Source organism: Columba livia, chromosome Z (genome assembly GCF_036013475.1).
Source record: "Columba livia isolate bColLiv1 breed racing homer chromosome Z, bColLiv1.pat.W.v2, whole genome shotgun sequence".
Classification (NCBI taxonomy): domain Eukaryota; kingdom Metazoa; phylum Chordata; class Aves; order Columbiformes; family Columbidae; genus Columba; species Columba livia.
This window is the reverse complement of record NC_088642.1, coordinates 14332761-14357669: the sequence shown is the minus strand read 5'-3', so window position 1 is coordinate 14357669 and position 24909 is coordinate 14332761. Positions and strand designations below refer to the sequence as shown.

The following is a 24909-nucleotide window of genomic DNA, read 5'->3' as shown; positions in this document are numbered from 1 at the left end:
CTCTGCCTCACAAAGCAGACTGCCTAGCACAGTTTCAGGTAGTAATAACAGCCAAACAGTTCAGAGCTGCACAAAGTCTTTGTCTCATCCATTCGCCTTTGACTTCACAGGGTATTGGGGTTTATTTAACACAGTGAGCACACAACAAACAAACTCTAGTCTTCAGTGCAGTGAGTATCACATTTGCCAGAATTTACATTCACTTACAGCTACTGCTGGCTATGACAGCTCAGAAACCTTACAGAGCAAGACAGACGGGCTTTATCTGTCTGGCAGAGAGGCAAAAGAAAGCTAAAAAAGCAAGCAGCTCTGTTCATAGAGGGCAATAATATAGTTGTAAAATAATACTATCAAGGAGAAAAGAAATCCACTTTATAATTGCTCAAAGTTCTTTCTCACAGGAAATGGCTGAGAAACTGGACCAACAAAGACAGTGAAGAATAACCATACATAGATTGTTAATATTTGATTAAAATAAGATACTATGTAAAGGAATTCTTAAAGGAACTGGGACCAGGTACCCCCCACTCCCAACCCTTGGTAACATGGTGGGCATAACTAACACCATTTTATAAGGCAAGCAGCCATTCTCTGGGATCGAGCAGGTCGCGTGTTTGTTCCTTTTCCCCTCCCTACCAGTCCCTGAAGCCCCTGTGCATGAAGCAGACAAACCAAACAGGCTACTTCTTCCCTTCCCTACCGGTCACAGGTTCCTGGGCACCAGGCCCGTTACTCCCTTGTCAGCCCTGAAGGTCCCAGCACCCGCCCAACCTGGTGGTGTTGGTGCCCCCACCACAGAACAGGGAAATGTAACAGCTCCCAGGGCACTGTCTGTAAAACTGCGCAGTTACAAGTCCTAAAGGGGAACTTGGACCAGAACGGCTGCTGGACAGTGAGACCTGGACCCCTGGGTGGCCAGGGATGCCCCCACCACCGTCTGCCTCCTCTGAGGACTGAGGGAGGGACTCACATGCTTTTACGTGATTTTTGAGTCTAAATTATGATTGTTATATTAATAAACCACATGTTAAGATCCAACCTGATCTGCAGAGAGTCTAGGTCACTAGAAACCAGAAATGAAGTTGTATTATAAATCCTGTATTATGCTACTTACAGCTTGTACTACATTGATTCTGCTTGTAGAAATCATGTGCTATTCTAATTGTAACTTCCTGTTAAGAAAATAAAGCTTAAATTATAAATATGATTTAGTGCCATCATAGTTCTGTCAAGGATCTCTAAGAGAACCTGTTTGTCCCCTCAGTGTCGAGTGACAGAAACGTAACTCTAAATCTATACATTTTCATCCAGACAGGATTCAATCAAGTGAGCAATTAATCATGTACAGTGTTAGCATTACTATTTGCATGCAAATTTGATGAGCACTTTGCAACACTCTTCCCAGTCTGTTCTGTTTTTCCCTGGAGATGTTACTAGTTCCACTCTGTTGCCTTCTTTTGTTCGTCTGTCTTGTACTTTGAATTCCCCACCTGCATTTCTGAGACAGTTACAGAAAGCAGCAATCTCCAGCCAGACCTTCCCAGGGCAGAGCCTCATGTCTCTTTAGCCTCCTGTGGGCTATCCCTTAGTAGAAGAAAAAAACAAAACAAAACAAAAACTGTATCCTGCACCACCCCAAGCCACACATGGAGCCGAGGGAGCCAAGGGATGGAAGACAGGGCCTCTGCTCTCCACCTTTCCCAGGATCCATGCGAGGTGATCACAGGTCCTCACTGTGGCACCAGAGGCAAACTCTGTCCCAAGGCCATGACACAAGGCTTCCTCCATGACACTCTTTTTCAGATAATTCAGAAGTTGGTATCCCAATGGTACTCCTACAAAAATACCATCACTCAGCTCCAAGGAGATGGAAATCAGCTACTGAACCTTATTCTTAGTTGGCTAAGAAACAACATAGACAAACTGCTACTTATGGCATGCACCAATTTTGGATTTCTGAAGCTGTTTTACTGTGCCTTGGCCATACATTCTTCCAGCAACTTTTAAGCAATCTTGAAGTTCACTTTAAACCCTGATGATGCTACTTATCTCACAGCCTGAAAAGATAGCTGTAAAATAAGTCCAGACCTACCACTTATTTTCCACAACTGTTTTATAACAGTACTTGGAACAGAAAGTGCCAGGAGTAACCATGAAAATTTATCCTAATTCTATAATAGGTAACTTGTTCCGCCTAAACAGTTCACATTCACAGCTCTAGCTAACCCCTAGCATGAACCAGATGCAATTCCATATTCTCATAAAACTGTAAAGCATAAGTGGTAGGAGAAAAGAGAAAGACTGTATATACTGGGGTGATAGACTAAAATCTGTTCTGCATTTTTCACTGGGAAAATGATTGTTAGGGACATTCCAGCAGACTTTTTCCTGAACACTGTGGACCAGACTTATTTTCCTTTACAACAACAGTATAAATCACTGGAGTGCAGACACAGCTCATCACTAGAATGATCATCATTAGCATTGTTATAGCAGTTCCGCTTGCACGCACCTCCTGCTGAGCAGCACATAACGCTTTCAGGAAGTACACTGCTCCATCTGGCAATGAATGTATAACTGGGTAAATTAGGAATCCAGTCACTTGGAACTTTAAAGATCAAAGATATTGTTAGGGGTTAGTCCTAGGAATGATGTCTGAATAGATCTTTCTGTTGAGGTTGATTTGTCACCAAATTAAGCTAGCAACTCTCCAGGCATACAGGACTGTAAAGCATGTCAGTCAATCTTCAGCAGATGAGCAGTGATTAAGCCAACCATGCATGCAGAAATCAGCGGGAAGGTTGCCCCACAGAAAAGGAGGTGTAAACCAGGCACAGCAACGAGGTGGATTACAGCTGTGGGACTGTGCTGTACCGCCTGTCCTTTCCTGCAAGAAGCAGCCTAAGTAACCTCTGAGTAATCCTCTGAAAAAAAAAAAATACTGACCTGCATTGTGGGGAATATTATTTTGATTCATTACGTAAACGTTTTTGCTCCTTTTTTAGCACTGAAATCAAAACATGGCAAATACAGCCACATGGCATGATTTTTTCACAGCCCACAGGTTTTTCTAGCACATCAGCTTTTCTGTTTCAGAAATACAAAATACAGCTTACAGGACAGTATAATTTTTACAAAAACTCTAGCATATATGACTTGCAAGTATTTCAGGAGGACATGTCTTACCATTCAATGGCTCGACTCAGCCCTTCTCTATTGTTGTCAGCTAGAGGACACTAGATGATGTGCAATCTGAAGGCAAACTTGATGCACCAGCACTTAGCCAGGTTTCTAGAACAGCTGAAAAATGGGCAAGCTCTGTCTAAACCCTAAAAACCCCTGCACCCTGCATTTGTAGCCCTTGGACTACACCTAGATTATCTTAAATGTTGTAACATAAAGGACTCAAAATGCTGTTGTTTCTGAAAATGCATCACAAAAAACAGCTTGCCTAACTATCCTGCATTTGTGGTATAATGTCTGTCCTGAGTACAGGCTAGGATCACAGACATAGCAACATGGCCATTGTCTCTAAAAAGGCTTTTGTTAAGAAGTGTTATGCTTTTCTGCTCACAGAAAACGTAAAGGTTTCAAGAAGACCTGCAGCCTCACAGAAAACGCATTGGTGCATTCTTGAAGGCTCAAGTCCTGCTTGGAATTTAACTTACAGCCTGCTGACATAGTTAGTCTGTCAAATATACTGTATTTCCTGATGAAATTAGAGAGCTACAGAGATGGGACATAACTGAATAAGCAAAAGTAAAAACAATTTCAGGTTTTAAAACAAATAATAGTGCTTAATTTCCAAGGTATGAATGAAGTAGGACAGTGCTAAAATACAAGGACCAAACAGAACAGGAACAGAAGGCCTATTCTACAAATGTGAGGGGACTGACACTCTGAAGCATAAGGACAATTCATCTATTCTACAGCTGCTGACAGAGGTCAGCCTAGACACCAGTGTGTACGTGCATGAGGTCACATCTAAGCATGTCTGAATTTGGTATGCTGGTGGAAGAAGATGACTCAGTGAATCCTGAGACATGTAGGCTACTCCAGCTTCTACAAACAGTAAAAAACACACCAAAAAAATCTTGAACATCACCACCCCTGGGCGGGAATTACTGGAGCATGAAAGGCCACAGATGTACATGGGGACTGTTTATCCAAATGCTGCCCCCAACATACGCTAAAGGCAAACCCCAGCTGCACGAGCTGGCTATGCTGGTTTCATGTTGTTTGAGGACTTCCTTAAGCCAGAAAGAACTGCACCATCTCCTGATTCCTAACACTAAGTGCTGCAAAACAGCCAGAAGGCAAATAAATGAATTTCCATATAACTCCTCCCTGCTGCTTTGCATGCCAACTGTCCCAGGGACAAAAACCTTTGACAGGCACATCAACTGTTCATTTTTTCATTTCATCTAGTTCTTAGTTTAAGTATGAAGCCTACAAACACTTGCATTCACACTACCTTCACAGGATCAAGAGCCTTGAGGCAGTTGCCGTCTCTCACCACATAAGACTCATGTCTGGTGGGGGCAGATGAACCCCCTAATGATAAAACAACAAAATGTGAGCTGACTGACCTGTGAAGGTCACCTGAGGGTGAGCCAAACAATGTTAGAAACCAGCACAAATGCAGAGGTCCTTAAAACGTGGCTGATCATAATAAATATTGTAAAATGGTCCTACCCACTAAGGTCTGCTCACTATGTTCCACAGCCACATTGCTCACATATGTGGCTCTAATGAGGCATCACCACTTTCAACTCCTGCTAGTCCTGCAGAGGCAGCAATACTGAAGAGGTAAAGAACATCTTAATCACCACATGCATTACCAACACCATTTTACTGTGACTGCCAGTTACATTCAACAGGTTTGTAATGCCACCAGTGACAATGTCAAACACTAATGTCACAGATCTAGCATAGATCATAGATTTTGGCCCACACAACCATCTTTCCATTATCTATGTCCTCCTGCACAGTCACAAGTTGCGAGTTCAAGACGCCCTCTTGGATCTCAGCTGGGTCCTTTAAGGTGTCAGTGATGAATAGTTATTAGGAACTCGTTGTAAAAAAGTAGCCCACAAAATGCTACTGCTGAGAGAAGATCTGACCGTCAGGCCATATTCAGTAACCTCTGCAAATGCCTGATGCAACTGCTGGAAATAACAGAATGCAAGAGGACCAGCCACAGTTCTGAAGCTGTGGCTTAAACCCAGGGTTCCTCCTGTTTCAGTAGATAATTCTAACACCTTCAAATCTTGTTTAATCTTATTGCATCATTTTAAACTCAGCATGGAAAAAATAAGGCTCCAGGAAGACCTTATTGTGGCCTTTCAGTACTTACAAAGGGCCTATAAGAAAGATGAGGATACTCTTTTTAGCAGCACCTGTTGCAACAGGACAAGGGATAATGGTTTTAAACTAAAGCAGGGGAGCTTCAGGATAGATATGAGTAAAATATTTCCTTCAGTGATGGTGGTAAAATACTGGAGCAGGTTGCCCAGAAAGGTGGTAGATACCTTGTCCCTGGAGACATTCAAGACCAGGCTGAACGCTCTGAGTAACCTGATCTAGTTGAAGATGTCCCTGCTCATTGCAGGGGTGTTGGACTAGATGACCTTTGAAGTTCTCTTCCAACCCAAACTATTCCATGATTCTACGATAACAAGCAGGTGCAAACATCTGCCACAAGTTACATGTTGGTTGTGACGTAGGAGACTGCTCAGATGTACATGGCTGAAATTTCTGAGATTCTAGCACAAGCCTAGATATTAACAATTCAATGAACAACTGCAGAAGTCTCCAAATAAAGAAAGTAAGATCTGTTCAACTCAACTTCAGGTGCCTTCTAAAAACAGAGAGTAGGGCAGAATCCACATCTCCCTTTTTTCCAGTACCCAAACTCACCTAAACCAATACTCAACAGAAACGTACAATAAAGACTGCAAGTGCAGCAGTTATTTCCACCATTACCTGCCAATATCCTGCACAGCACACCAAATCCCAGACGGTGTGAGGAAAGTGTTGCATGATCAAACTGAGCTTCAACCAGCCTAGGATCTCAATAGCAGTAAGATGTCCTAGAATTCTGCCTTCTGCCTACATAGGAAATAATAGACATACACTATAAAAATAATTATTACATAGGAAATAATAGACATACACTATAAAAATAATTATTAGTGTTTATATGATTATAACACTAATTAATCTATGATTTGTTCAGATTCATTAGTAATACAAAAGGTTGGGCTGCAACTTATCTGCAAAAGAATTAATTATTAATCCCTGCACTACACAAATCCTGTTAGAATGGCTTTTTCATTGCCACAATACCTTCACTGCAATGTAAGGGCAATAAACAAGTTACATTGTTGAATCTATTTCTCACAAAACCAAAAATAAAAAATCAAAAACAAAATAAACAAACACAGGGATTATAGCAAGACAGTACAGTAACATAAGCTGTCTTCCTTCTATTCAGTAACATCATTCTCTGATGATAATCAATACATGAAGGCATAATAGCAACAGAGCAATGAAAAGACTTCACAATGAGACTGTAAGTAGCTTATGCTACCAAAAAAAAAAACGCAGCTTAAAGTTTACGAGAATACACAGAAATCCTGGTTCTCACAGCTTCTAAATGCACCCACTTCTCACCCATTTTTAAGGTTATTGAGTTTGACTCACAGTCAAATTTGCTCATGCTACAGACTACCTTGGCTGAGCCGCACCATCAACTCCTTTTCTGTAAAGCAAACCTCCTCCCAGAATCCAGTCTCTTATAGGTCAGGATCTTTCAACTTCCACATCTGATGGAAAACATCTTCAGCAACTTACCAAATCACTGGATGCGGCTGAAGCTATAAAATATAGAATCATAGAATAGTTTGGGTTGGAAGAGACTCCCTTCTCCACACTGAACAACCCCAGCTCTCTCAGCCTGTCCTCCCAGCAGAGCTGTTCCAGCCCTCTGATCATTTTCATGGCCTCCTCTGACCCCTGTCCAACAGGTCCATCTCTTTCCTGTGCTGAGGGCTCCAGAGCTGGTCACAGGACTCCAGGTGATGTCTCACCGGGGCTGAGTAGAGGGGCAGAATCACCTCCCTCCACCTGCTGGCCCCGCTGCTTTTGATGCAGCCCAAGATAACAATGGCCTTCAGGGCTACACATGCACACTGTCAGCTCATGTCCAGCTTTTCATCCACCAGTATTCCCAAGTCCTTTTCCACAGGGCTGCTCTAGAATCCTTCATCCCCCAGCCTCTATTGATATCAGTGGTTGCCCCAACCTAGATGAAGGACCTTGTACTCGGCCTTGTTAAAACTCATTATGTTCACATGGGTGAACTTCTTGAGCTTGTCCAGGTCCCTCCGGATGGCATTCTGTCCCTCAGGTGTCAACTGCACCACTGAGCTTGGTGTCATCTGTAAACTTGCTGAGGGTGCATTTGATTTCACTGTCTGTGTCAGGGGTGTCAAACTCATTTTCACCAGGGGACCACATCGGCCTTGCAGTTGGCTTCTGAAGGCCCAAATGTAACTTTAGGACTGTATAAGTAGTCCTAAAATTACCTTCAGACCTTTGAAGGTAACCGTGAGGCTGATGTGGCCACTGGTGAAAATGAGTTTGATACTCCTGGTCTATGTAATTGATGAAGATATAAGAATAAAGAGTACTGGCCCCAATATGAACTCCTTGGGGACACCCCTTGTCACTGGTGTCCATCCTATCATTGAGCCATCCACCAGTACTCCCTGGGTGAGACCATTCAGCCAGTTCTTCATCCACTGAACAGTCCACCCATCACACTCATACCTCTCCGATTTAGAGAGAAGGATGTTGTGGGAGACCATGTCAAAGCCCCTACAGAAATCCAGATAGACAACATCCATAGCCCTTCTTTTCTCCGTTGATGTAGTTACTCCATAGCAGAAGGTCACCAGATTGGTCAGGCAGGACTTGCCCTTGGTTAAGCCATGCTGCCTGTCTCGAATCACCTCCCTGTCTTCCAAGTGCCTCAGCACAGCTCCTAGGAGCATCTGTTGGAGTAGATGATCTTTGAGGTCCCTTCCAATCTCTAACATTCTGTGATCTGTTCCATGGGCTTCCCAGGCACAGAGGTGAGGCTGACAGGACAGTAGTTCCCAGAGTCCTCCTTTCTATCCTTTTAAAAAAACAGGTGTGATGTTTCCCTTTTTCCAGTCACCAGGGACTTCACCTGACTGCCATGACTTCTCAAATACCTTGTTGAGTGGCTTAGCAACTACATCAGCCAGTTCTCTCAGGACTCTGGGATGCATCTCATCAGATCCCGTAGACTTATGTATGTTCAGGTTCCTCAGGTGGTCATGAACCTGACCTTCTCTTAGTGGGAGGGACTTTGCTCCTCCAGTCCCTGTCTTGCAGTTCATCCACTCGAGAGAAGTGGGAGAGAGGTTGCCAGTGTAGAGCGAAGCAAAAATATTATTGAGTACCTCAGCCTCCTCCTGCCCTTTTTTACCAGGTTGCCAGCCATGTTCATTGGGGAGGCTGTGCTTTCTTTGATCTTTCTTTTGTGGTTGAGGTACCTGTAGAAGCCCCTCTTGTTATTGTTTGCGTCCTGTGCCAAGCTCAGCTCCAGCTGCACCTCAGCATTCCTGCCCCCACCTGTACACAACCGGGCAGTGTCCCTGTGCTCTTCCAACACACCCATCCCTGCTTCCCCTGCGTTTGCATTCCCTTCTTGCCCTTTAGTTTGAACAGCAGGTCTCCATTCAGCCAGGAGCCTTCCTTTGCTGATTTCTTACACCTGGGGATCACAAACTCTTGCACTCCCTGGAAAGCATCCTTAAAATCTGCCACCTCTGTTCTGCTCCCCTGTCCCTGAGGGCAGTTTGCCAGGGGGTCCTGTTGAGTAACTCCTTGGAGAGCTGGAAACTTGCTTTCGTAAAATTCAGGGTTCTGACTTTTACTCCTCACCTGACACACATCCCTCAAGACTGGTCTCAAAAGGAACAATGAATAGCTTAGAAAAAATCAGGAGTCACATTGCATATATTTATGTAAGACAAAGATATGTTGAGTACATGTTAGCACTTTAAAATACCTAGCTTTAAAATCTCTCTTCTTTACAGATACGACCACCTGGTCAGTCACTTAAAGCTGTAATGTAGTCATCAACACAAACTTCCCGGTAGGTTTCCCTATTTCTGCTGAACATTAACTCTGCAGTTTTGTAACTTGTTCAAATCCTTTCTCACAAACAGCATGATCAACCAGCTTAGCTTCCACGCTCTGGATTCTCAATGACTCCCCTCCACCTCCCACCAAAAATACCAGCTTCCTCCACTCACCTCCCACTCTGTTATATCCACATACACAACTGCTTTTCCGGGACACTGTTTTGATCATATCTTGTTTTTCATCTAATTCTTCCACTGATTCTGAGAACAAATACAAGCTTTTCTCTTTAAGTGTCTTCCAGTACTCTTATCTGTACCATAACGTGACATTTAAGTTTTCAGCAGAGATACAGGAAATCACTTCAAGGGAGGTGAAATGTCTGTGTTTTCCACCCGCAAAACACACTGGTAGCAGAAAATTTCACAGAGCTACATGAATTTCCTCCACACACCCAGCAAATCAATATAGTAAGATACACAAGTATTGATTGGGTATTTGAGGTATTGAGCTGTGAATATTTTAAACCAAGTGATCTTCCTCGGTCACGTATGTTAAATACGCACTGCTAATTAGGATAAATTCTCACTGGGGACACTTCCTAAGAGACACAACCTGAAACTCACAACATATCAAAAGACAAAAGAAAAAAAATCCCATCTAATGACTCAAGAAGCCTTCTAGAGCTTTAAAAACAATGTTATTTTAAAACCATAGTAGGCAGGTTCTTGTTTTGCTATATACACCACACTACCTTAATAAAAGATGTAGTTTCACCATCTTCCAGAAGAATTTTAATTGGGTTTTTCTACAGCATATACTAATTTTAAATCAGAACAAAGCCCTAAAGCATGAGGTTAAAAATTATGAAGATATTTCTAAAAATCTTGCAAAAACTATGAAAAAAAAAAAATCTCACCACTGCATTGGAGTAAAATTGTTACAAAGCTTGATCTGACAAACCCAGGACATTCCCTCAGCTTTTTAAAAATGAAAAGCTCAAACAAACTTTTGTTTCAATAGAAATGTAGGCATCTGTTTTCATTTCTCCATTGTCCAAGATATTTGGAATGGAGATACAAAGCCATTTTCCTTGAGCAAGACTACAGATGTGCATCTGTAATGGCATAATTACAGTACGGTTACATAGAAGTTCAAGCTAATGAGAAACAAACACAAGTATTTTCAGTTTCTAGCAGTTAATGACTGACTAGAATGACCATAACTAAACTCCTTACTAAAAGAAAATAATCACAGTGTTGAGTCCAGAGCCGAGCATTTAACTGTTAGACATGAAGACTACTATAAACTTCCAACAACAGAACTACTTCCATTTAGAATCTGCTATAGTCAATAACATACTTTGATCATATCTTCATCCTTAGTCTCAGTTCAGGGATGCAGAGACATGCCAGTATTTCCTGACTGGTAGCATACCCAGCATGCAGACTTCCACAAACAGGTCACATGGCTGCTTATCACTGGATAAGCATTATTTTGCATCTCAAAGATACTGTTTTAGCAAGCATCTTATTTTTTTAAGCACCAGGTATGTCTGTCAGTAGGGAAATGGCTAACAGTGTCTAAATCACTTAAGCAAGACACTACGCCACTTCCTAAGGCAGAAACCAGTATGAAACATCTCATAAGCAAGGGCTACCTACAGTGGCTTAAAGGACATATTTCTGAGGACTTAGAGTCACAGAGTCACAAATTACTGATTTCTCAAAAAAAATCAGCACGGATTTATTGACTTGACAGGTCACAAGAAGCCGGGTAAACAACTCTGCAGAATTTAGTTTTCACTGCTTACAGGTCAACTAGCTTAAAGTCACCACCCTCATTTCAAAACTCAAATTTGCATAGTTTAGTTCTTCTACATTATTGCCACAATTCAATAAATGCACTTTATTTATTTAAATTAATTCAATGTTAAAAGTGTAATTTACTGATAAAGTACGTGCAAACTGAGACAAGTAAAATGAAATTGTTACTATAAGTTCTTGCACCTGACTTCAGCCATGACATGCTCATGTAAGACTCCTGTTTTACCTCAAACCACAGGAGTTGCAAGGGTTGAGCAATTCATTCCTCCACTGTTTCCCAACAGCAATGACTTACACCATGACAAACATGCTTGGCAAGTCAGACACGGCCCCACCTCTTCCCAGGCACAAGTTTGCTACAGGTATAGCCAAGTTTTCCCCTGAATTTTATGCTGCACAAGTCAGGACAAATTTCCACTTCCAGAAGTACTTGCTCTAGAGACAACCTTAGAAGGCTGCTAGTTGAGTGCTCTTCTATCCTAGCTCAGCTTGTTATGGAAGTGATCTACCGTTGACATCAAAGACTACCAAACGTGAAATTTAGCTCTCATCCCTGGAAGCTCCAGCTAGGCAAATGTCAGACCAGCATTTAAAAAGTATTCCTTGCGCCCAACAAACAAGTTCTCCTTTCCTCTGAAACACACAAAAGCAACAGAAAGAACATATTCCTGAAACATCCAAATATTATTGGTTAACATCTGGAGATGCTAAATACAGACTTAATTAGGAGCCATGATAAATTCTATTAAGGCATTTTCCCATTCCTATACTTCATTCCCTCCCACAATTGAACTTTTCAGATAAGTAAAATTAAAATACTGGGAAAATATTATTTGATTCCTTAAATACTTACACCCTACAAATACCTAATAAACACTCCTGAAAATAAAAATTTAACATTACTATCTAGTTCCCACAAGATGCCAACAGCTTGCCAGAGTTTTTGCCAAGTAAAGCTCTCTCTCAGCCTGCACTTTTTATGTCATGTTACACCACGAATAATTATTTCTAGAATACAGATCTACCTCTTTAATTCAGTAGATTATAAAAAGATTTACAGCATAAGTAGCTCTGATCTACAAACACTGGGAATTCATCTAGTAAGTCTAAAATGCAACATTATGCACAGAAAAAAAATTAAAACCAGTTTTCTAACACAGCAAAAGGAAGATGCTCTGCAGAAAAGCATGACCTTCTATCATTGTCTAATATTTATGTTTAATACTTACGGTCTTCTGGCAAGAAGCCACACCAGGAACTTTATTTTATATTTTTATTGTATGCCAAAGTTCATTAAAGATAGAGTTTTGCTTGTATACAAGTTACTCAAAAATTGTGTCTAGGCAGAAATTCATTAGCAATCTGACTTATTTAAAAGCACAGGTTTGTTCAATTAGGCCACAAAAATAATATTGTGTACAAGCAGTAACTAAAGAGCTGCAGGTTCAAGGAGTTTCCAAATATTACAGATCTTGAGATCTCATCAGAAAATAAGATAAAAGCAGTCACAATATAAAGTAGCAGCTCCATATAGCTTTTTCAAGTTTTAACTTTATTCAGAAAGTGACACTTAGTTCAGTTTGCCTCATTCTTTGAAGCTTCGTCGAAGTTTTCAACCAGATCTAGAAAAAGAAGAATATTGAAATTAAAGTTTGATCCACTTCACCAAACATTCTGGCTTTTTTTTTTTTCCCAAAGTTGTACTTCATATCAAGTGCTACAACATAAAGACTTCAGCTTATAAAATACAGACCAAGTAACTTTTGAGAGCTTCACAGTTCATTCTTCTTGTTCAATCAAGTAAGTTTTAGATAGTTCATTATAAAGCACAATTCTAAAAGCATTTAACTTCACTATAGCACAATGGGCAAAATGATACTGAAAAGGTAGTTTATTCCCACCCTTCTTATTGAATATTAAATAATTATCTTAGCCATAGCTACTACTTCCACACAGAAAAAAAATGCTCACTCAAATGAATAGTCCATCTAAATCTCTCACGGTGTTTGAAAACCATGAAATAACCTGCCCACAGAAATTCTGTGACAGCAAGGGACTAGTAAATACTCCTACCATCCTTGGCCCAATCATATGCTACAGGTTATCTATCAGGAAAATTCACTTCTACTCCATTGCATGCTTGTTCTTACCTGGAACTTCATCATCATCATCTTCACCAGTAGCAAGTGGTGCTTTTCCATCCACAGCTGCAAGAGCAAGTAGTTCAAAAGTATCAGTCAAGCTCACCATAGGTATCTTGACTAGTTGTTTTGCTTTGTGTTTTTTTTAAAACATTATTAAAGAGTCTGAGCTAAACTGCAATGCTTTATCCAGTTCCCCTGCTGAACAAAAATCTTCAACTAACTTTTGTTGCTGCTAACACTCAAAACAGCCCAGTGGGGAAATGTGAGGATGCATGCTACAGTTTACTGGTCACTACCTTGTACCTAAGTATACTGAGTGCCTTGCAACAAGTCTTAAGGAAAAGAAAAGATCTTATGATCTTAGGCCTGCAGCTTCACAATTACACACACGACCAGAGGTGCTTAAAAATATGATTGTTCCCTGGCAAAGTCAGAGGAATATGAAACTGGATGCACAATTTTATACTTAGGTGATTGAGGTAACTACATGTTCTGGTCCATATCTGCTGACTGAGTAGTTTCCTAACCATTCCTATTGTATTTGCCAGAGCTAGCGAGACTTAACCATGTCCGCTGTGGCAGACCAATGAGCACCTCCAAAACTGCAGTAGTATAATGCTAAGAATAGCTATCTCAGGTCCCTGGGTGCCTGTGCCACTACTTTTACTGCTATTCTTAGCTATACTACAAGGGTAAGCTGTCTCATACTCTGTATAACCTCAGTTTTATTAATCCTCCTCAGTTTTCAAGAAAAACGTGAGGACAGAGATGGGTTTCCACTTGACCAGTACCCTGATGAATGCATCAGCTTTGGTCAGTAAGGGCTTGAGACAAAGTCACTTCTAACTCTACTTTGTTTTTTAACAGCAGAAAACAGTTACAACCTAAGTACCTCTTAGTGTCAAATGCAACATTTCAAAAGCAAACCATGTTATTTCCTCCTAAATTATATGCATTCTCTCTCATCCCCAAGACCAGACTAAGTTTACTTTAGCACCTGTAAATACAATAATGACAGACCATTTACTTTTTGACATTAGGCTTCCAAATCTAGCAAGACAATTCTGATTGGAAAGTTTAGTGCAACTACTCTGGCATCCACCTAAAGTGGAAAGGAATCGCCATCTGCTAGGTCATACAAAGCAAGCACTTTAAAACAATCTTCCCTAATATTAAAACTGCGCAACTGAGCTTATCCAGAAAACACTCGCTTTGTTATGAGAGATCTTAGGGAATCATTTTAAATCCTTCAAGTTTTTTTTCTTTTAAGCCCTACTGCTACAATGAAGCCACACTGGTAGCTTTAGGAAGGATGAGCTCCATGGGGAAAGAAGCAGTTTACTCCACCTCCTGAAGACTACTTCTAGCAGGACTTTTTCAGTGGGCAGCTGACAGGAGGGAAGTATCATCAACTTGAGGAATGGAAATACAGCATGTCTTGTCGGCAGCAAAGTACAAGAAGAAAAAAAAAATGTAAGAATGAAGCTAAGAACTACCACAAACTGGACACAATGATACACTATGTGTTCAGGATATTCCATACCTTGGAAGGAATGGACTTCAGAAAAAGTCCAGCGTAGGACAACAAAGATGATTAAGGGAGCGGAGCATCTCCCTTATGAGGAAAGGCTAAGGGAACTGGGTCTCTTTAGCTTGGAGGAGACTGAGGGGTGACCTCATTAATGTTTACAGATATATGAAGGGTGAGTGCCACGAGGATGGAGCCAGGCTCTTCTCAGTGACAACCAATGATAGGACAAGGGGTACAAACTGGAACACAAGAGGTTCCACTTAAATATGAGAAGAAACGTCTTCTCAGTGAGGGTTACAGACACTGGAACAGGCTGCCCAGGGAGGTTGTGGAGTCTCCTACTCTGGAGGCATTCAAAACCTGCCTGGACACATTCCTGTGTAACCTCATCTAGGTGTTCCTGCTCCGGCAGGGGGATTGGACTGGATGATCTTTTGAGGTCCTTTCCAATCCCTAACATTCTGTGATTCAGATATTTCATAAAATTAGGAAGACAGTACATGCAGGACACAAGGAGTTTTCCCAGCATCAACAAGCCTGTGTTTCACTCCAAATTCTCACCCTTTAGCAGCAGCAGTTTTTCTAAACACCACACACTTAGGTCCCTTCTCTACTTTTCCCCACACAGTTTTGGGAAGAACATATGTCCATGTCCTTATACTAATTTAAAGATGGAGTTAGAATTTGGTTTATCTAACATAATGTTCCTGATAGTCCTGTTCTCTACACTCTTCTACAGACAGAGGAACTGTTAACATACTCCCTTACAAATACTGCATAATTCACTCCTAGCTATCAAAAAGTCCACGGAATAAACACCTTCATCACACCTGTGAGGCAGCAAAGCAGTTGTAAGATGTCTGAAGTAACTCTCTCCATTACTTCGGTTTCCATTCAAAGTGTCAAAACAGATAAACTCAAAGTATGTATTTTCTTAAAACCTGACTCTTATACCTAGCGTTAATGAATGAGGTATGTCAAAATATGGTAGCCACACCAAGAAGTAAACTACCATGAAATCAAGCCTGGCTGTAGCTTTCCAGTGCTAGGCCAGCTGCAAGATACGCTGACAGGTGCCCCTGCTCTATTTGGTTTTACTCTTTGTTGGATCTGAGCTATAAATAACATCCAAGAGTCCCATTTCTTTATAGGCATTTTATAATATGCGTGTAGACAGTGAGAGAGCAATGCATTTCACTGCTGCTACACAAATAAGCCACACGTCAGCTGCCAGCATTAAATGCATTCAAGTTTCAACTTACGTTGCTTGGGTAGGGCTTCTGCCAATCTCCTCAGGCTGGTCAGACTGTCAGCTCCGAGCTGGTTTAAGATGCTAGGAAGCATTTCTGTCAGCTGCTTTGTCTCAGCATGGCCGGTGATAGTGAAAGTGTTAGCAGCCAGAGACGCCTGAACTTTGGGGTTATTGAAGTGAATGACTGTTCCTTGGTTGGTAAACATGTTTACCTGCAAGAAAAAAAAATCCAGTATTTGAACCAGTATAACAAGATTTTTCAATTTAACAGGAAATTGCAGCTCCTAAACCTCAACAAAGACCTACTGATAATTTACAGACAAGTTTAATAAGTTACTTACCAGGAAATAGATTCTGATACATTTTATATTTCTACATAGAAAAGTATTTTTTCCTTTTAAGCAATTACCTCTTCAATTCCAGAAATATTGTTCACTCCCAGTTTCTTCAAAGAAAACTGAAGTTTCTTGTCATCTGCTGTAGCTGTTCTGTGGACAACCTTCTTCTTTCTGCGGGCGGTACCCTTTCCAAAAAAAAAAAGAAAAAAGAAAAAAAGAAAAAAGTTACAAATTAATACTTAAGTAGTTCTTCACAAACTCTAATCCTCAGAGCTGTATAGCTACTCTGCAGCCATCTACAGATTAACTTAACATACAAAGTGTTGCTTCTTTGCTACAGTGCATACAACCCCACCCCCGCAACTGCAGTGCAGCAGTCCTTCCCTTGCTATAAAGCAAGCTTTGCAGAGAAGCATGAGGTTTTAGGAAGCAATGCTGCAGAGAATGTTTATTCCACAATTCTCATAGGGATTCTGCAGCATCTTAGAGAATAAAAACTGCAAGCTTAACCTTATCTGTTATCATAAGCGTAAAACTGAAGAATGAGCACAGTTTTAGATAACTTCTGAAGTTTATGAATTTTTCCTTAGATCACCTGTCTTAAATTGTAGCCAAATTTTGATAATAGTCAGAGGCCGTAAGTTATGAATGCATCATTAACAAATGAATGTGAGAAAACTCAAAATACTCAACTTTTATTCCAAACAGACATCTCCCATCTGACTGAATTATACATGCATATTTGGGGAAAATAAGCGTCTTTCAAATATGTTATAAACAGGTTTAAAAAAATATATTTCTACATAGTATTCTAGACTACCCTTGTTTAGAAAGCAAAACAAGCAAAGGTTAAGTTCCCCTAAAGACAAAGAGCTCTAGATTTCTCCAGGGAAATAATTGTCCCATATTAGAATGAAAAAAGCAGAAAGTGTCATTCTATATTTCCTTCACAATCATAATGCTACAGTAATATCAGACATAAAACATCCAGGAACAGGTGAAACTAAGCTCCTTTCGGACACACTATAACTATTAATCTAAGTCCTACTCCAGTTGCCCATTTGCCACATGCTAGCAATAAGAGAATGTGCTGCTGCACAGTTGTATAAATGGCTGCAATACCTTTTGAGTTAACTGGCAGAAGTTAGAAAACCAACTGGACACTAACAGCTCTAACATAATCCATTTACAAGCAATGAGGAATGTTCCTGACAAATTCACATGAAACTAATGCTTGGAAGACTACAGCTCAGAAGTTTAGTAGTTTGTTTAGAAAGCTTGATATCTTTTCCCTGCTACTGTCGGGTTTGCACACACAGCAATGTGAAAATTACTAACATAATAAAAACTGCTTTATTTTAGTCCCTTAACTACCCAGAAATGGAGCTACATAAGACATACATTAAGTCTTTCTGGACAAAAGACTGCTCAGTAAATTTCAAAAAATGAAGTATTGAATCAAAAGCTGTGTTAGGAACATGTACCTCCTTTTTATCCGTATTGAACATAAATATCAAACCTCAGACAATCGAATTTAAATGAAGAGCTGCTGCTTTCACCTCTGCAGATTTCAGCTGCTAAAGACTGAAGGTTTTTACTAAGCAAATTCTATCCTAACCATGCTTAAACACGCTGTTTTCACTCTCCTACCTCTATATTAAAAGGGAGTGGATACAGCAGGCCAACAATGGAATACTTCAGACTCATCTGCCACTCCTCTAGATAGGTTTGGAAGAAGAGCCATGACATATAGCTGTAGCAATATTCTACATAAAAATCTCAAATTTCACATAACAAAGTACTACAATCGCCCTCGACCTAAACATAGTATTTAGCTTATTTGTAAGATCTGCAGCCTTGCAACATCATTTAAACCTTCCAACAGAGGACACGTGCAACTTTTTCTCACAAGAAGTGACTCTTCCCTCTTCGTCGCCTCCACACCCATCTCAGCTTACAAGGTGACAACACCATGAAGAATCCCAGTAATAATTTCCAGTTGTAAAACAAATTTTAAAAGACAAGTTCAGGCATTCAAAGTATCTCACAGACCAATTTTAAAACTGAATGACAGTATCATCAGCATATTCTAAGCTTTGCTCTATGTCTCTAAACAGCCCATATTGACAAGAGAGCTGTCAGAGCTGTAGTCTGAATGTATGCTCTTACGTGACAAACATTAAAAGCCTCCATAGTCAATACACACATGCTAGTAACACAAAGACTATCATCAATATAATATAGCAATTCTCTGCCTAAACAGTAACCCATACAAAAAAAAAAAAAGAAATAATAAAAAAAAAAATCACTAAGCCAGTTAACTACTATGTTAATCCCGACTTAAGGCTGTCTAAATGTGCGGCTAAGGGCAAAAAAAGATTCAAAACAGAAAAGATTCAAAACAGAAATGAAAGCTTCTGGGAACTCTGTCAGGAAGAGTTTTGTTGAATAGATTGTATTTTAGAATATCATGTGTACATTTCCTCAGGCATACAAAAAAACTAACTAGTTCTTACCTTAAAATCAACACTGTACTTTATTAGCACATGACTATACTCAACATACTTTTTAAATTTTCAGTAACCACACAGCCACATATGTTCAGACACCATAATAAAAGGGTCTTCCAAGCACACTACTTTACAAGAGTATGAAAAGTACAGATTTTCCAGCTTTATCCTAAAAGGCAAAAAAAACAGCCATAGACACCTTAAAGATTTGTGATAGGAGTCTGGCATGTAACCACCTACAATCTGTTACGAAAACTACCCACGAGCTCACTTGCTGGAAGGTTTACTCACGTCAAACCCTACGTGCCTTATAAGAGAGCTCATACAAGAACACAGGCTGCGAGACTACTGTAATATGTAACCACAAGTCCGAACAGAAAAGGCTGGAGGGTGAACGACTACACGCCGCTTCTACCGGGCTGACTCTAGAGGTCCCTGCAGCAGCTCAGCTCCCAACGTGGGGCTGCTCGCCGCTCCGCTCTGCGGGGCCGCTGGTGCTCGGCCCGCTGTGCCCGCAGGGACACGCTGGGGACGCGGTTCCTACCTTGCCCCCGATGCGCACTTGGGCCTGCAGCTTGGCGAGCTTCTCCTGGTTCATTATCGTTTCTTTCATCTGCGGAAGCAAGAAGAGCGCCCGTGGAAGGCGGGTCAGGCGGCGGCTGGCCCGGCAGCGGGAAGGGGGGCCAGGCGGATCCGCAGCGAACCCTCATCCCACTCCGATCCCCAGCAGAAACATCCCCAGCCCGGCAGCGGGCCGGACGGGGCTCTACTCCAGGGCAGCGGCGCTGAGGCGCGGCTCAGGCTCAGGCCCAGTCCGCCACCGCCTCTCCCGCCTCCACCCCCCGACCCGCAGCCCCTAGCCACAAAACCACCTTCCTCCCACCGTCCCGCTCGTACCTTCTCGGCGCTGTGGCGGCGGGGCCGGAGCGGGGGAGAGGCCGGGGGAAAGGCCGGGGCCGCGGGCGGGGCGCTGGACCGGGCGGAGCACGCGGACGACAACGAGATGGCGGCCGGAAGAAAGGGCCCGCGCGCCCCGCGGCGCATGCGCGGCCGCCCGGGCCGGCAGGCGGCGCCCCTTCCGCGGCGGCGGGGCGGGGCCTCACGGCAGAGGGGCGGGGGCGCCGCGCCGGTGGGTGTTGTTGGCCGCGCCGGGGGCGGGCGGGCGCTGCGGGGGGCTGGGCGGGCCGTGCGCCGGCAGGCCCCTCCCTCTGTGCCGCGGCGCTTCCCCGCCACGAGCGAACTCGTCCCCGCCCTGGCATTACCTGTTTAATTTTCTTCTTCCCAGGACGCGCGTTACTCGTGTACCGCAAACCTCTTCCCCGCGCCCGCGCTGTTCCCGTTCTGAGAACTAACGAGACGCCGTCAAGGCCCGAAGTCAAGCAGTTCACAGAATCACAGAATCACAGAATCGACTGGGTTGGAAAAGACCTCAGAGATCATCGAGTCCAACCCTTGGTCCAACTCTAGTCCGTTTACTAGATCATGGCACTAAGTGCCATGTCCAATCTCAGCTTAAAAACCTCTAGGGACGGCGAGTCCACTGCCTCCCTGGGCAGCCATTCCAATGCCTGACCACTCTCTCTGTAAAGAATTTCTTTCTAATATCCAGCCTAAATTTCCCCTGGTAGAGTTTAAGCCCATGCCCCCTTGTCCTATTGCTAACTGCCTGGGAGAAGAGACCAATCCCCACCTGGCTGTAACTTCCCTTCAGGTAGTTATAGAGAGTGATGAGGTCACCTCTAAGTTGCTGCTGCAGTTGAGTGTTTGTAAATCACGTTGCTCAGGGCAGGGATCATTCACAGCCCACAGTTTTGGTCGTCCGCAGGTTAGCGGTGTGTTTTGTTTTGCCCTCGCTGAGGAATTTGGTGGCCCTAATCTCACGTTTGTCAGGAACTTGTTAGTCCGTCTCCAATGAATGTTAAAGCTAAGCGGTGTTTGCGGAGTTGGGGACAGTTTTGCACAGGGGGGTGCGGGAGGAGATTGACGGGGAAAGAAGCCTCATGTTCCCGTCAATGCTACGCATGCTGGCTGGGGGACGCAAGGGAAGAGGAGCTGTGCCGTGCTATGGTCGCGCCTCCGCCGTCACCACACCTGAACCCCATGGGCCTCCTGGCATAAGTACAAACAGCACTGACCTTGTTATCTCATCCTGTATTTTAGTGCCTTTTAAACCAGTTCTTCTCTGGAATATCCGCAATAAACTGTTCCCTTTGTTCTTGTTTCTGTAAGATTATGTTAATAATTAATTTATTATTCTTTCTTGACTAAGCTTAAGGTTCCCGTGTTAGGCAAGGCTTTTGCGAGGTATTGCTTTCCATGTGCGTGTAAATGTTATTGGCTCTTCATTACACTGGAGTTGAGAGTCAATTTGTACAGAAGATTTTGATCACTTAAAACTGAGACTTTTGTAATGAGTGAAAATAAATGATAAACCTGAAACTACTCAACTGGTGGTGACAGAAGGTCTCAGGGATGTGATGATTCAAAGGGTGCTGCTGAAGAGCAGCTAACAGATTAACATCACAGCCAAGAATTCGAGGATGATCAAACATATATAAAGAATGGTGGCGGAACCTGCAGAAATTTGGTCCGGTATATCTGTAAAATTGGAAAAATGAATCAGATTGCTCAGAAAAGAGTGGGGTGGGAAGAAGCCCATGTTACTGTATCTGAACTAGCAAATGCATATCAAATTCAGAAGGAACAAAATGGATTTGGAGGAAGAGGGGATCTGGGGAGGATAGAGTTTGTTCTGAACTAAAAAGGAAGCTTATAAATTTATTGCAAGATGAAATTGGCAGTTTACCTGCAGCAAAAGGGAATAGAGCCAAGATGAAAACAAACAAAAGAAAACAACCAAACTGAATCATTGCAGGCTTTTGAAAGTAAAAACAATAAATACTTCAGCTTCACACTTAGTGCAGTCTACCATCAACATATAAGAAAGATTTCAGAATTACTAGTACAACTGATAATTACCAACATGCAAAATATTTTAATAGTCTGAAATACTGAAGTGAAAATGAGTCACCGAAAGTTTATTCCAAGACAGAAGCTGTAGGAAGTGTGTCCCAGCTGTCAGCCTAGGATTAACTAGGCTGGAGGTATGATCTCATATTTCCTCAAGTGAGATTTCAGAGACAAATTATGCTGAAAACTATATCACTGAGTGGTATCAGGAATCAACTAAAGCAGTTCAAGAGCTGCAGTTCAAGGGACTCTCTAAGGTGTGGTTACATTTGCTGGATCAAACAGCAAACCTTCAAAAAACACATTCTACATCAGAGAAAAAGTATTTTAGAATGCTAAAATAGTATTGGCTTGCTTTTTCGGTCCTTTTTGTGTATTTGTATAATGGGAAACATAAAACTAAGCCTGGATTTAGTTGTAGATGGAGAACTTCTGTTGAGAAATGAAATAGCACCAAAGCGTGTTACACTGAAATGGAGCCTGAGCTCAGTAAGCATCTTTTCAGGTCTGAAAAGGGTTACAGTTAAGATCTCAAAATCATGAAAGAATACACATTGCTAAAGCAAAGTTTATTAGCTGCTCAGAAGCATCATAGGAGTGGAAAAAGACCACTAAAATGTTTACTTGGGAAAATTGTGTCCTAAATTATGTTTAAAGGAACAAGAATTTGCTGTCAAAATTCTAGTCAAAAAGCTCTCCTGAAAAAATGGCCAGTGCTGTGTAACTTGTAATAGAGTATGTGTAGAACGTAAGTTACTAGGTTATTCAGGAAACAAATCACAGGTCATAAAAATAAGTGATCAGTCTAAAGTGAGGTAATATTTGTCCTGATTGCCAGTGACCACAAAGAACACATGTGTTTTCAGGCAGTGAAGGAAACCTGTCTGATACTCAAAATGTCATTAGGAAGCATTTTTTCAAAAGAGTGCTGTATTCAGCAGTCAAGAAAGCAGAAGTGTATGGCACATCAGCAGGGCACCACAGGGAATAATGATGTTATCATTCCTAATGTAGCTGCTCTATGACATAAGGAGGAAAGCACTAAGTAATTTGGAATAATATGCTTATATGTTAGTGATTTAATAGAGGAAAGTAGTGACATTATGGGGTACAGGAGCAAACGTGTTGTGATAGACATGAATGGAAAAGAAACTATCTCCAAAAGTCCAGACACAAGACTCACTGAAGCATTATTAACTTTTTAGGAGATACTAAATATATAAGCATTGAATGGGAGCCCAGGAACATTGAACCTAAGTGCAGTCTTGTTTTTATCTCATATATTATGGTGTTGTACCACATGCCAGTGAGTTGTATGGAGTAATCCATAATAGACTTCCGTGTCAGGGAAGAGAGAGTGCTCATCAGCAAACAGCATCCTCTCCTCACGGCCTGAAACTCTTACACTCAGCAACCCAAAATACCTGGGCTTGAAGCCACATCACAAGCCTTTCATGAGCTGTGGGATGCCTCTCTCTGTTTGTAACATCCCGCAGAGACTGTCTAGAGAGTAGCTGGAGTTGTGCTACTTGAAGAATCTCCTGCCTTCGCTGAACGTGGTTTGAACAGGCTTTGCTGAATACTTGGGAGTTCATGTTAATTGGACTTGTAAAGCCTTGCCTAGAAAGACTCTAGTGTTAGTCTTAGTTAGCAATGAAGATCTTGCTAGATAATAGGTTAAAGTCAGAAGTCACCATATTTGTCACTGGCTGTGTGTGAAAAAGATGGTACCTTAAATTAAAGCAGAAATGTCAGAGACTCAACCGAACAGATTATTCCTGTAGGCATCCTATACACAGAAGAGAAATTTCTCATTTAAGCTAAAATCACAGAAATCTTTGGACCCCTGCTAAGACAATTAGTTACAAGTCAGGAATGCTGTTAAGTCACAATCCAAAATCGGCATAGTCCCACTCAAGGATGGCACATTTAGCCCAGGATGAATCAGGACTAAATTTGCCCCTCTTCAGGTGTGTAGCTGTCAAAATACCGCCTTGGACTAATGTCTTATCAACTGTGAAGGTGTGATTCATTCTGGATTTTGCCTTTGGCTTTCTGGGCCTCCTGATCCCACTAGGTGCTTGTCAGGAGGTAAGAGATAAGCACAGGTGGCCAGAAGTGGGGAGGCAGAACAGGGCAAGGGCCTTCCTCCTTCTGCAGCAGGTAGCTGTTATTTCTGCTCAAGCCCTGTTAGGAATGCACCACACGCTTAATTTTAGATGGAAAAATCAATCTTCTCTGTCTTTGATCACAGTATAGCTTATTGCCAAGGGTTTCTAAGTGAATGAAGAGCATACCTGCCAATATTCACTGCACTTACGAATGGGTTCATACTCCCTCAGGGCTTACTTGCATCACTACAGAATTAAATGGAAAATATCTCAAATATCTGAGACGTTAGTTATGGCATCTCCCCTTAATTTGCCAGAGCTTGTCTACGATGAAAAATTTGGTGCTTATGTGGAGAATGTTAGAAAGATTTTCAATAGTCAGGGTAGTCATGAAATCAATTGTAACCTAAACAAACATGATTTGTTTATATGACAAGTACCCTGCTACATCAGCTTTGATGGCCAGTGCTACATTTTGAAAATAGATATCCCTCCACTAGCATTGGGAATAGACACTGACATAAAAAAGTAGAAATAATAAGTTGAAAAGAAAACTGTAAAAGCAAATTTAGGCACTTCAGGCTGTTCTGGAACATTATTACAGTAGTCAGCCTGAGCTGAACGTGAAAAGGTGGAGAGAGTGGCAAAGATTGTCACGGGTACAGAATTACTTCCATGCTAATCCAGTGATTCTGAAATGAACCCCTCAGCCTGAAAAAGAGCTGACCAATGAAAAAAAGTGTGATAAAATCTACAGAGTCAGGAGCGGCAGGGAGAGGGTGGTTAGCAACAGTTGTTGTTTGCCTCTTCTAGTACAAAAATGAGAGTGCATCGGATTAAATGAGCGGGTGACCAGCTTAAAGCAAACAAAAAGAGGCACTTCACACCACACGTGGTTAGAGCTGCAGAGCATTTCACCACAGAACATGTTCAGTGGTGTAAATGTACATGATTTCAAAAGGTGACTTGGCAAATTCACACAATAAATTACATAACCGGCTATTAAATTCAGATGTTATCACTGGCTTAAAACAAAACAAAACACAAAAC

At 41.8% G+C, this 24909-nt stretch overlaps 1 protein-coding gene across 1 annotated transcript; it reads right to left on the bottom strand.

The window, feature by feature from the left end:
* Positions 1–12262: 12262 nt before the first annotated feature.
* BTF3 (basic transcription factor 3) lies at positions 12263–19841 on the bottom strand. The gene is made up of 6 exons (XM_065047305.1): positions 19676–19841; positions 19323–19391; positions 16340–16453; positions 15941–16142; positions 13154–13210; positions 12263–12625 (listed from the first exon to the last, which is right to left on the bottom strand). The coding sequence occupies exons 1-6, from the start codon at positions 19820–19822 to the stop codon at positions 12579–12581; spliced, it is 636 nt and encodes a 211-aa protein (XP_064903377.1). The 5' UTR covers positions 19823–19841; the 3' UTR covers positions 12263–12578.
* Positions 19842–24909: the final 5068 nt, after the last annotated feature.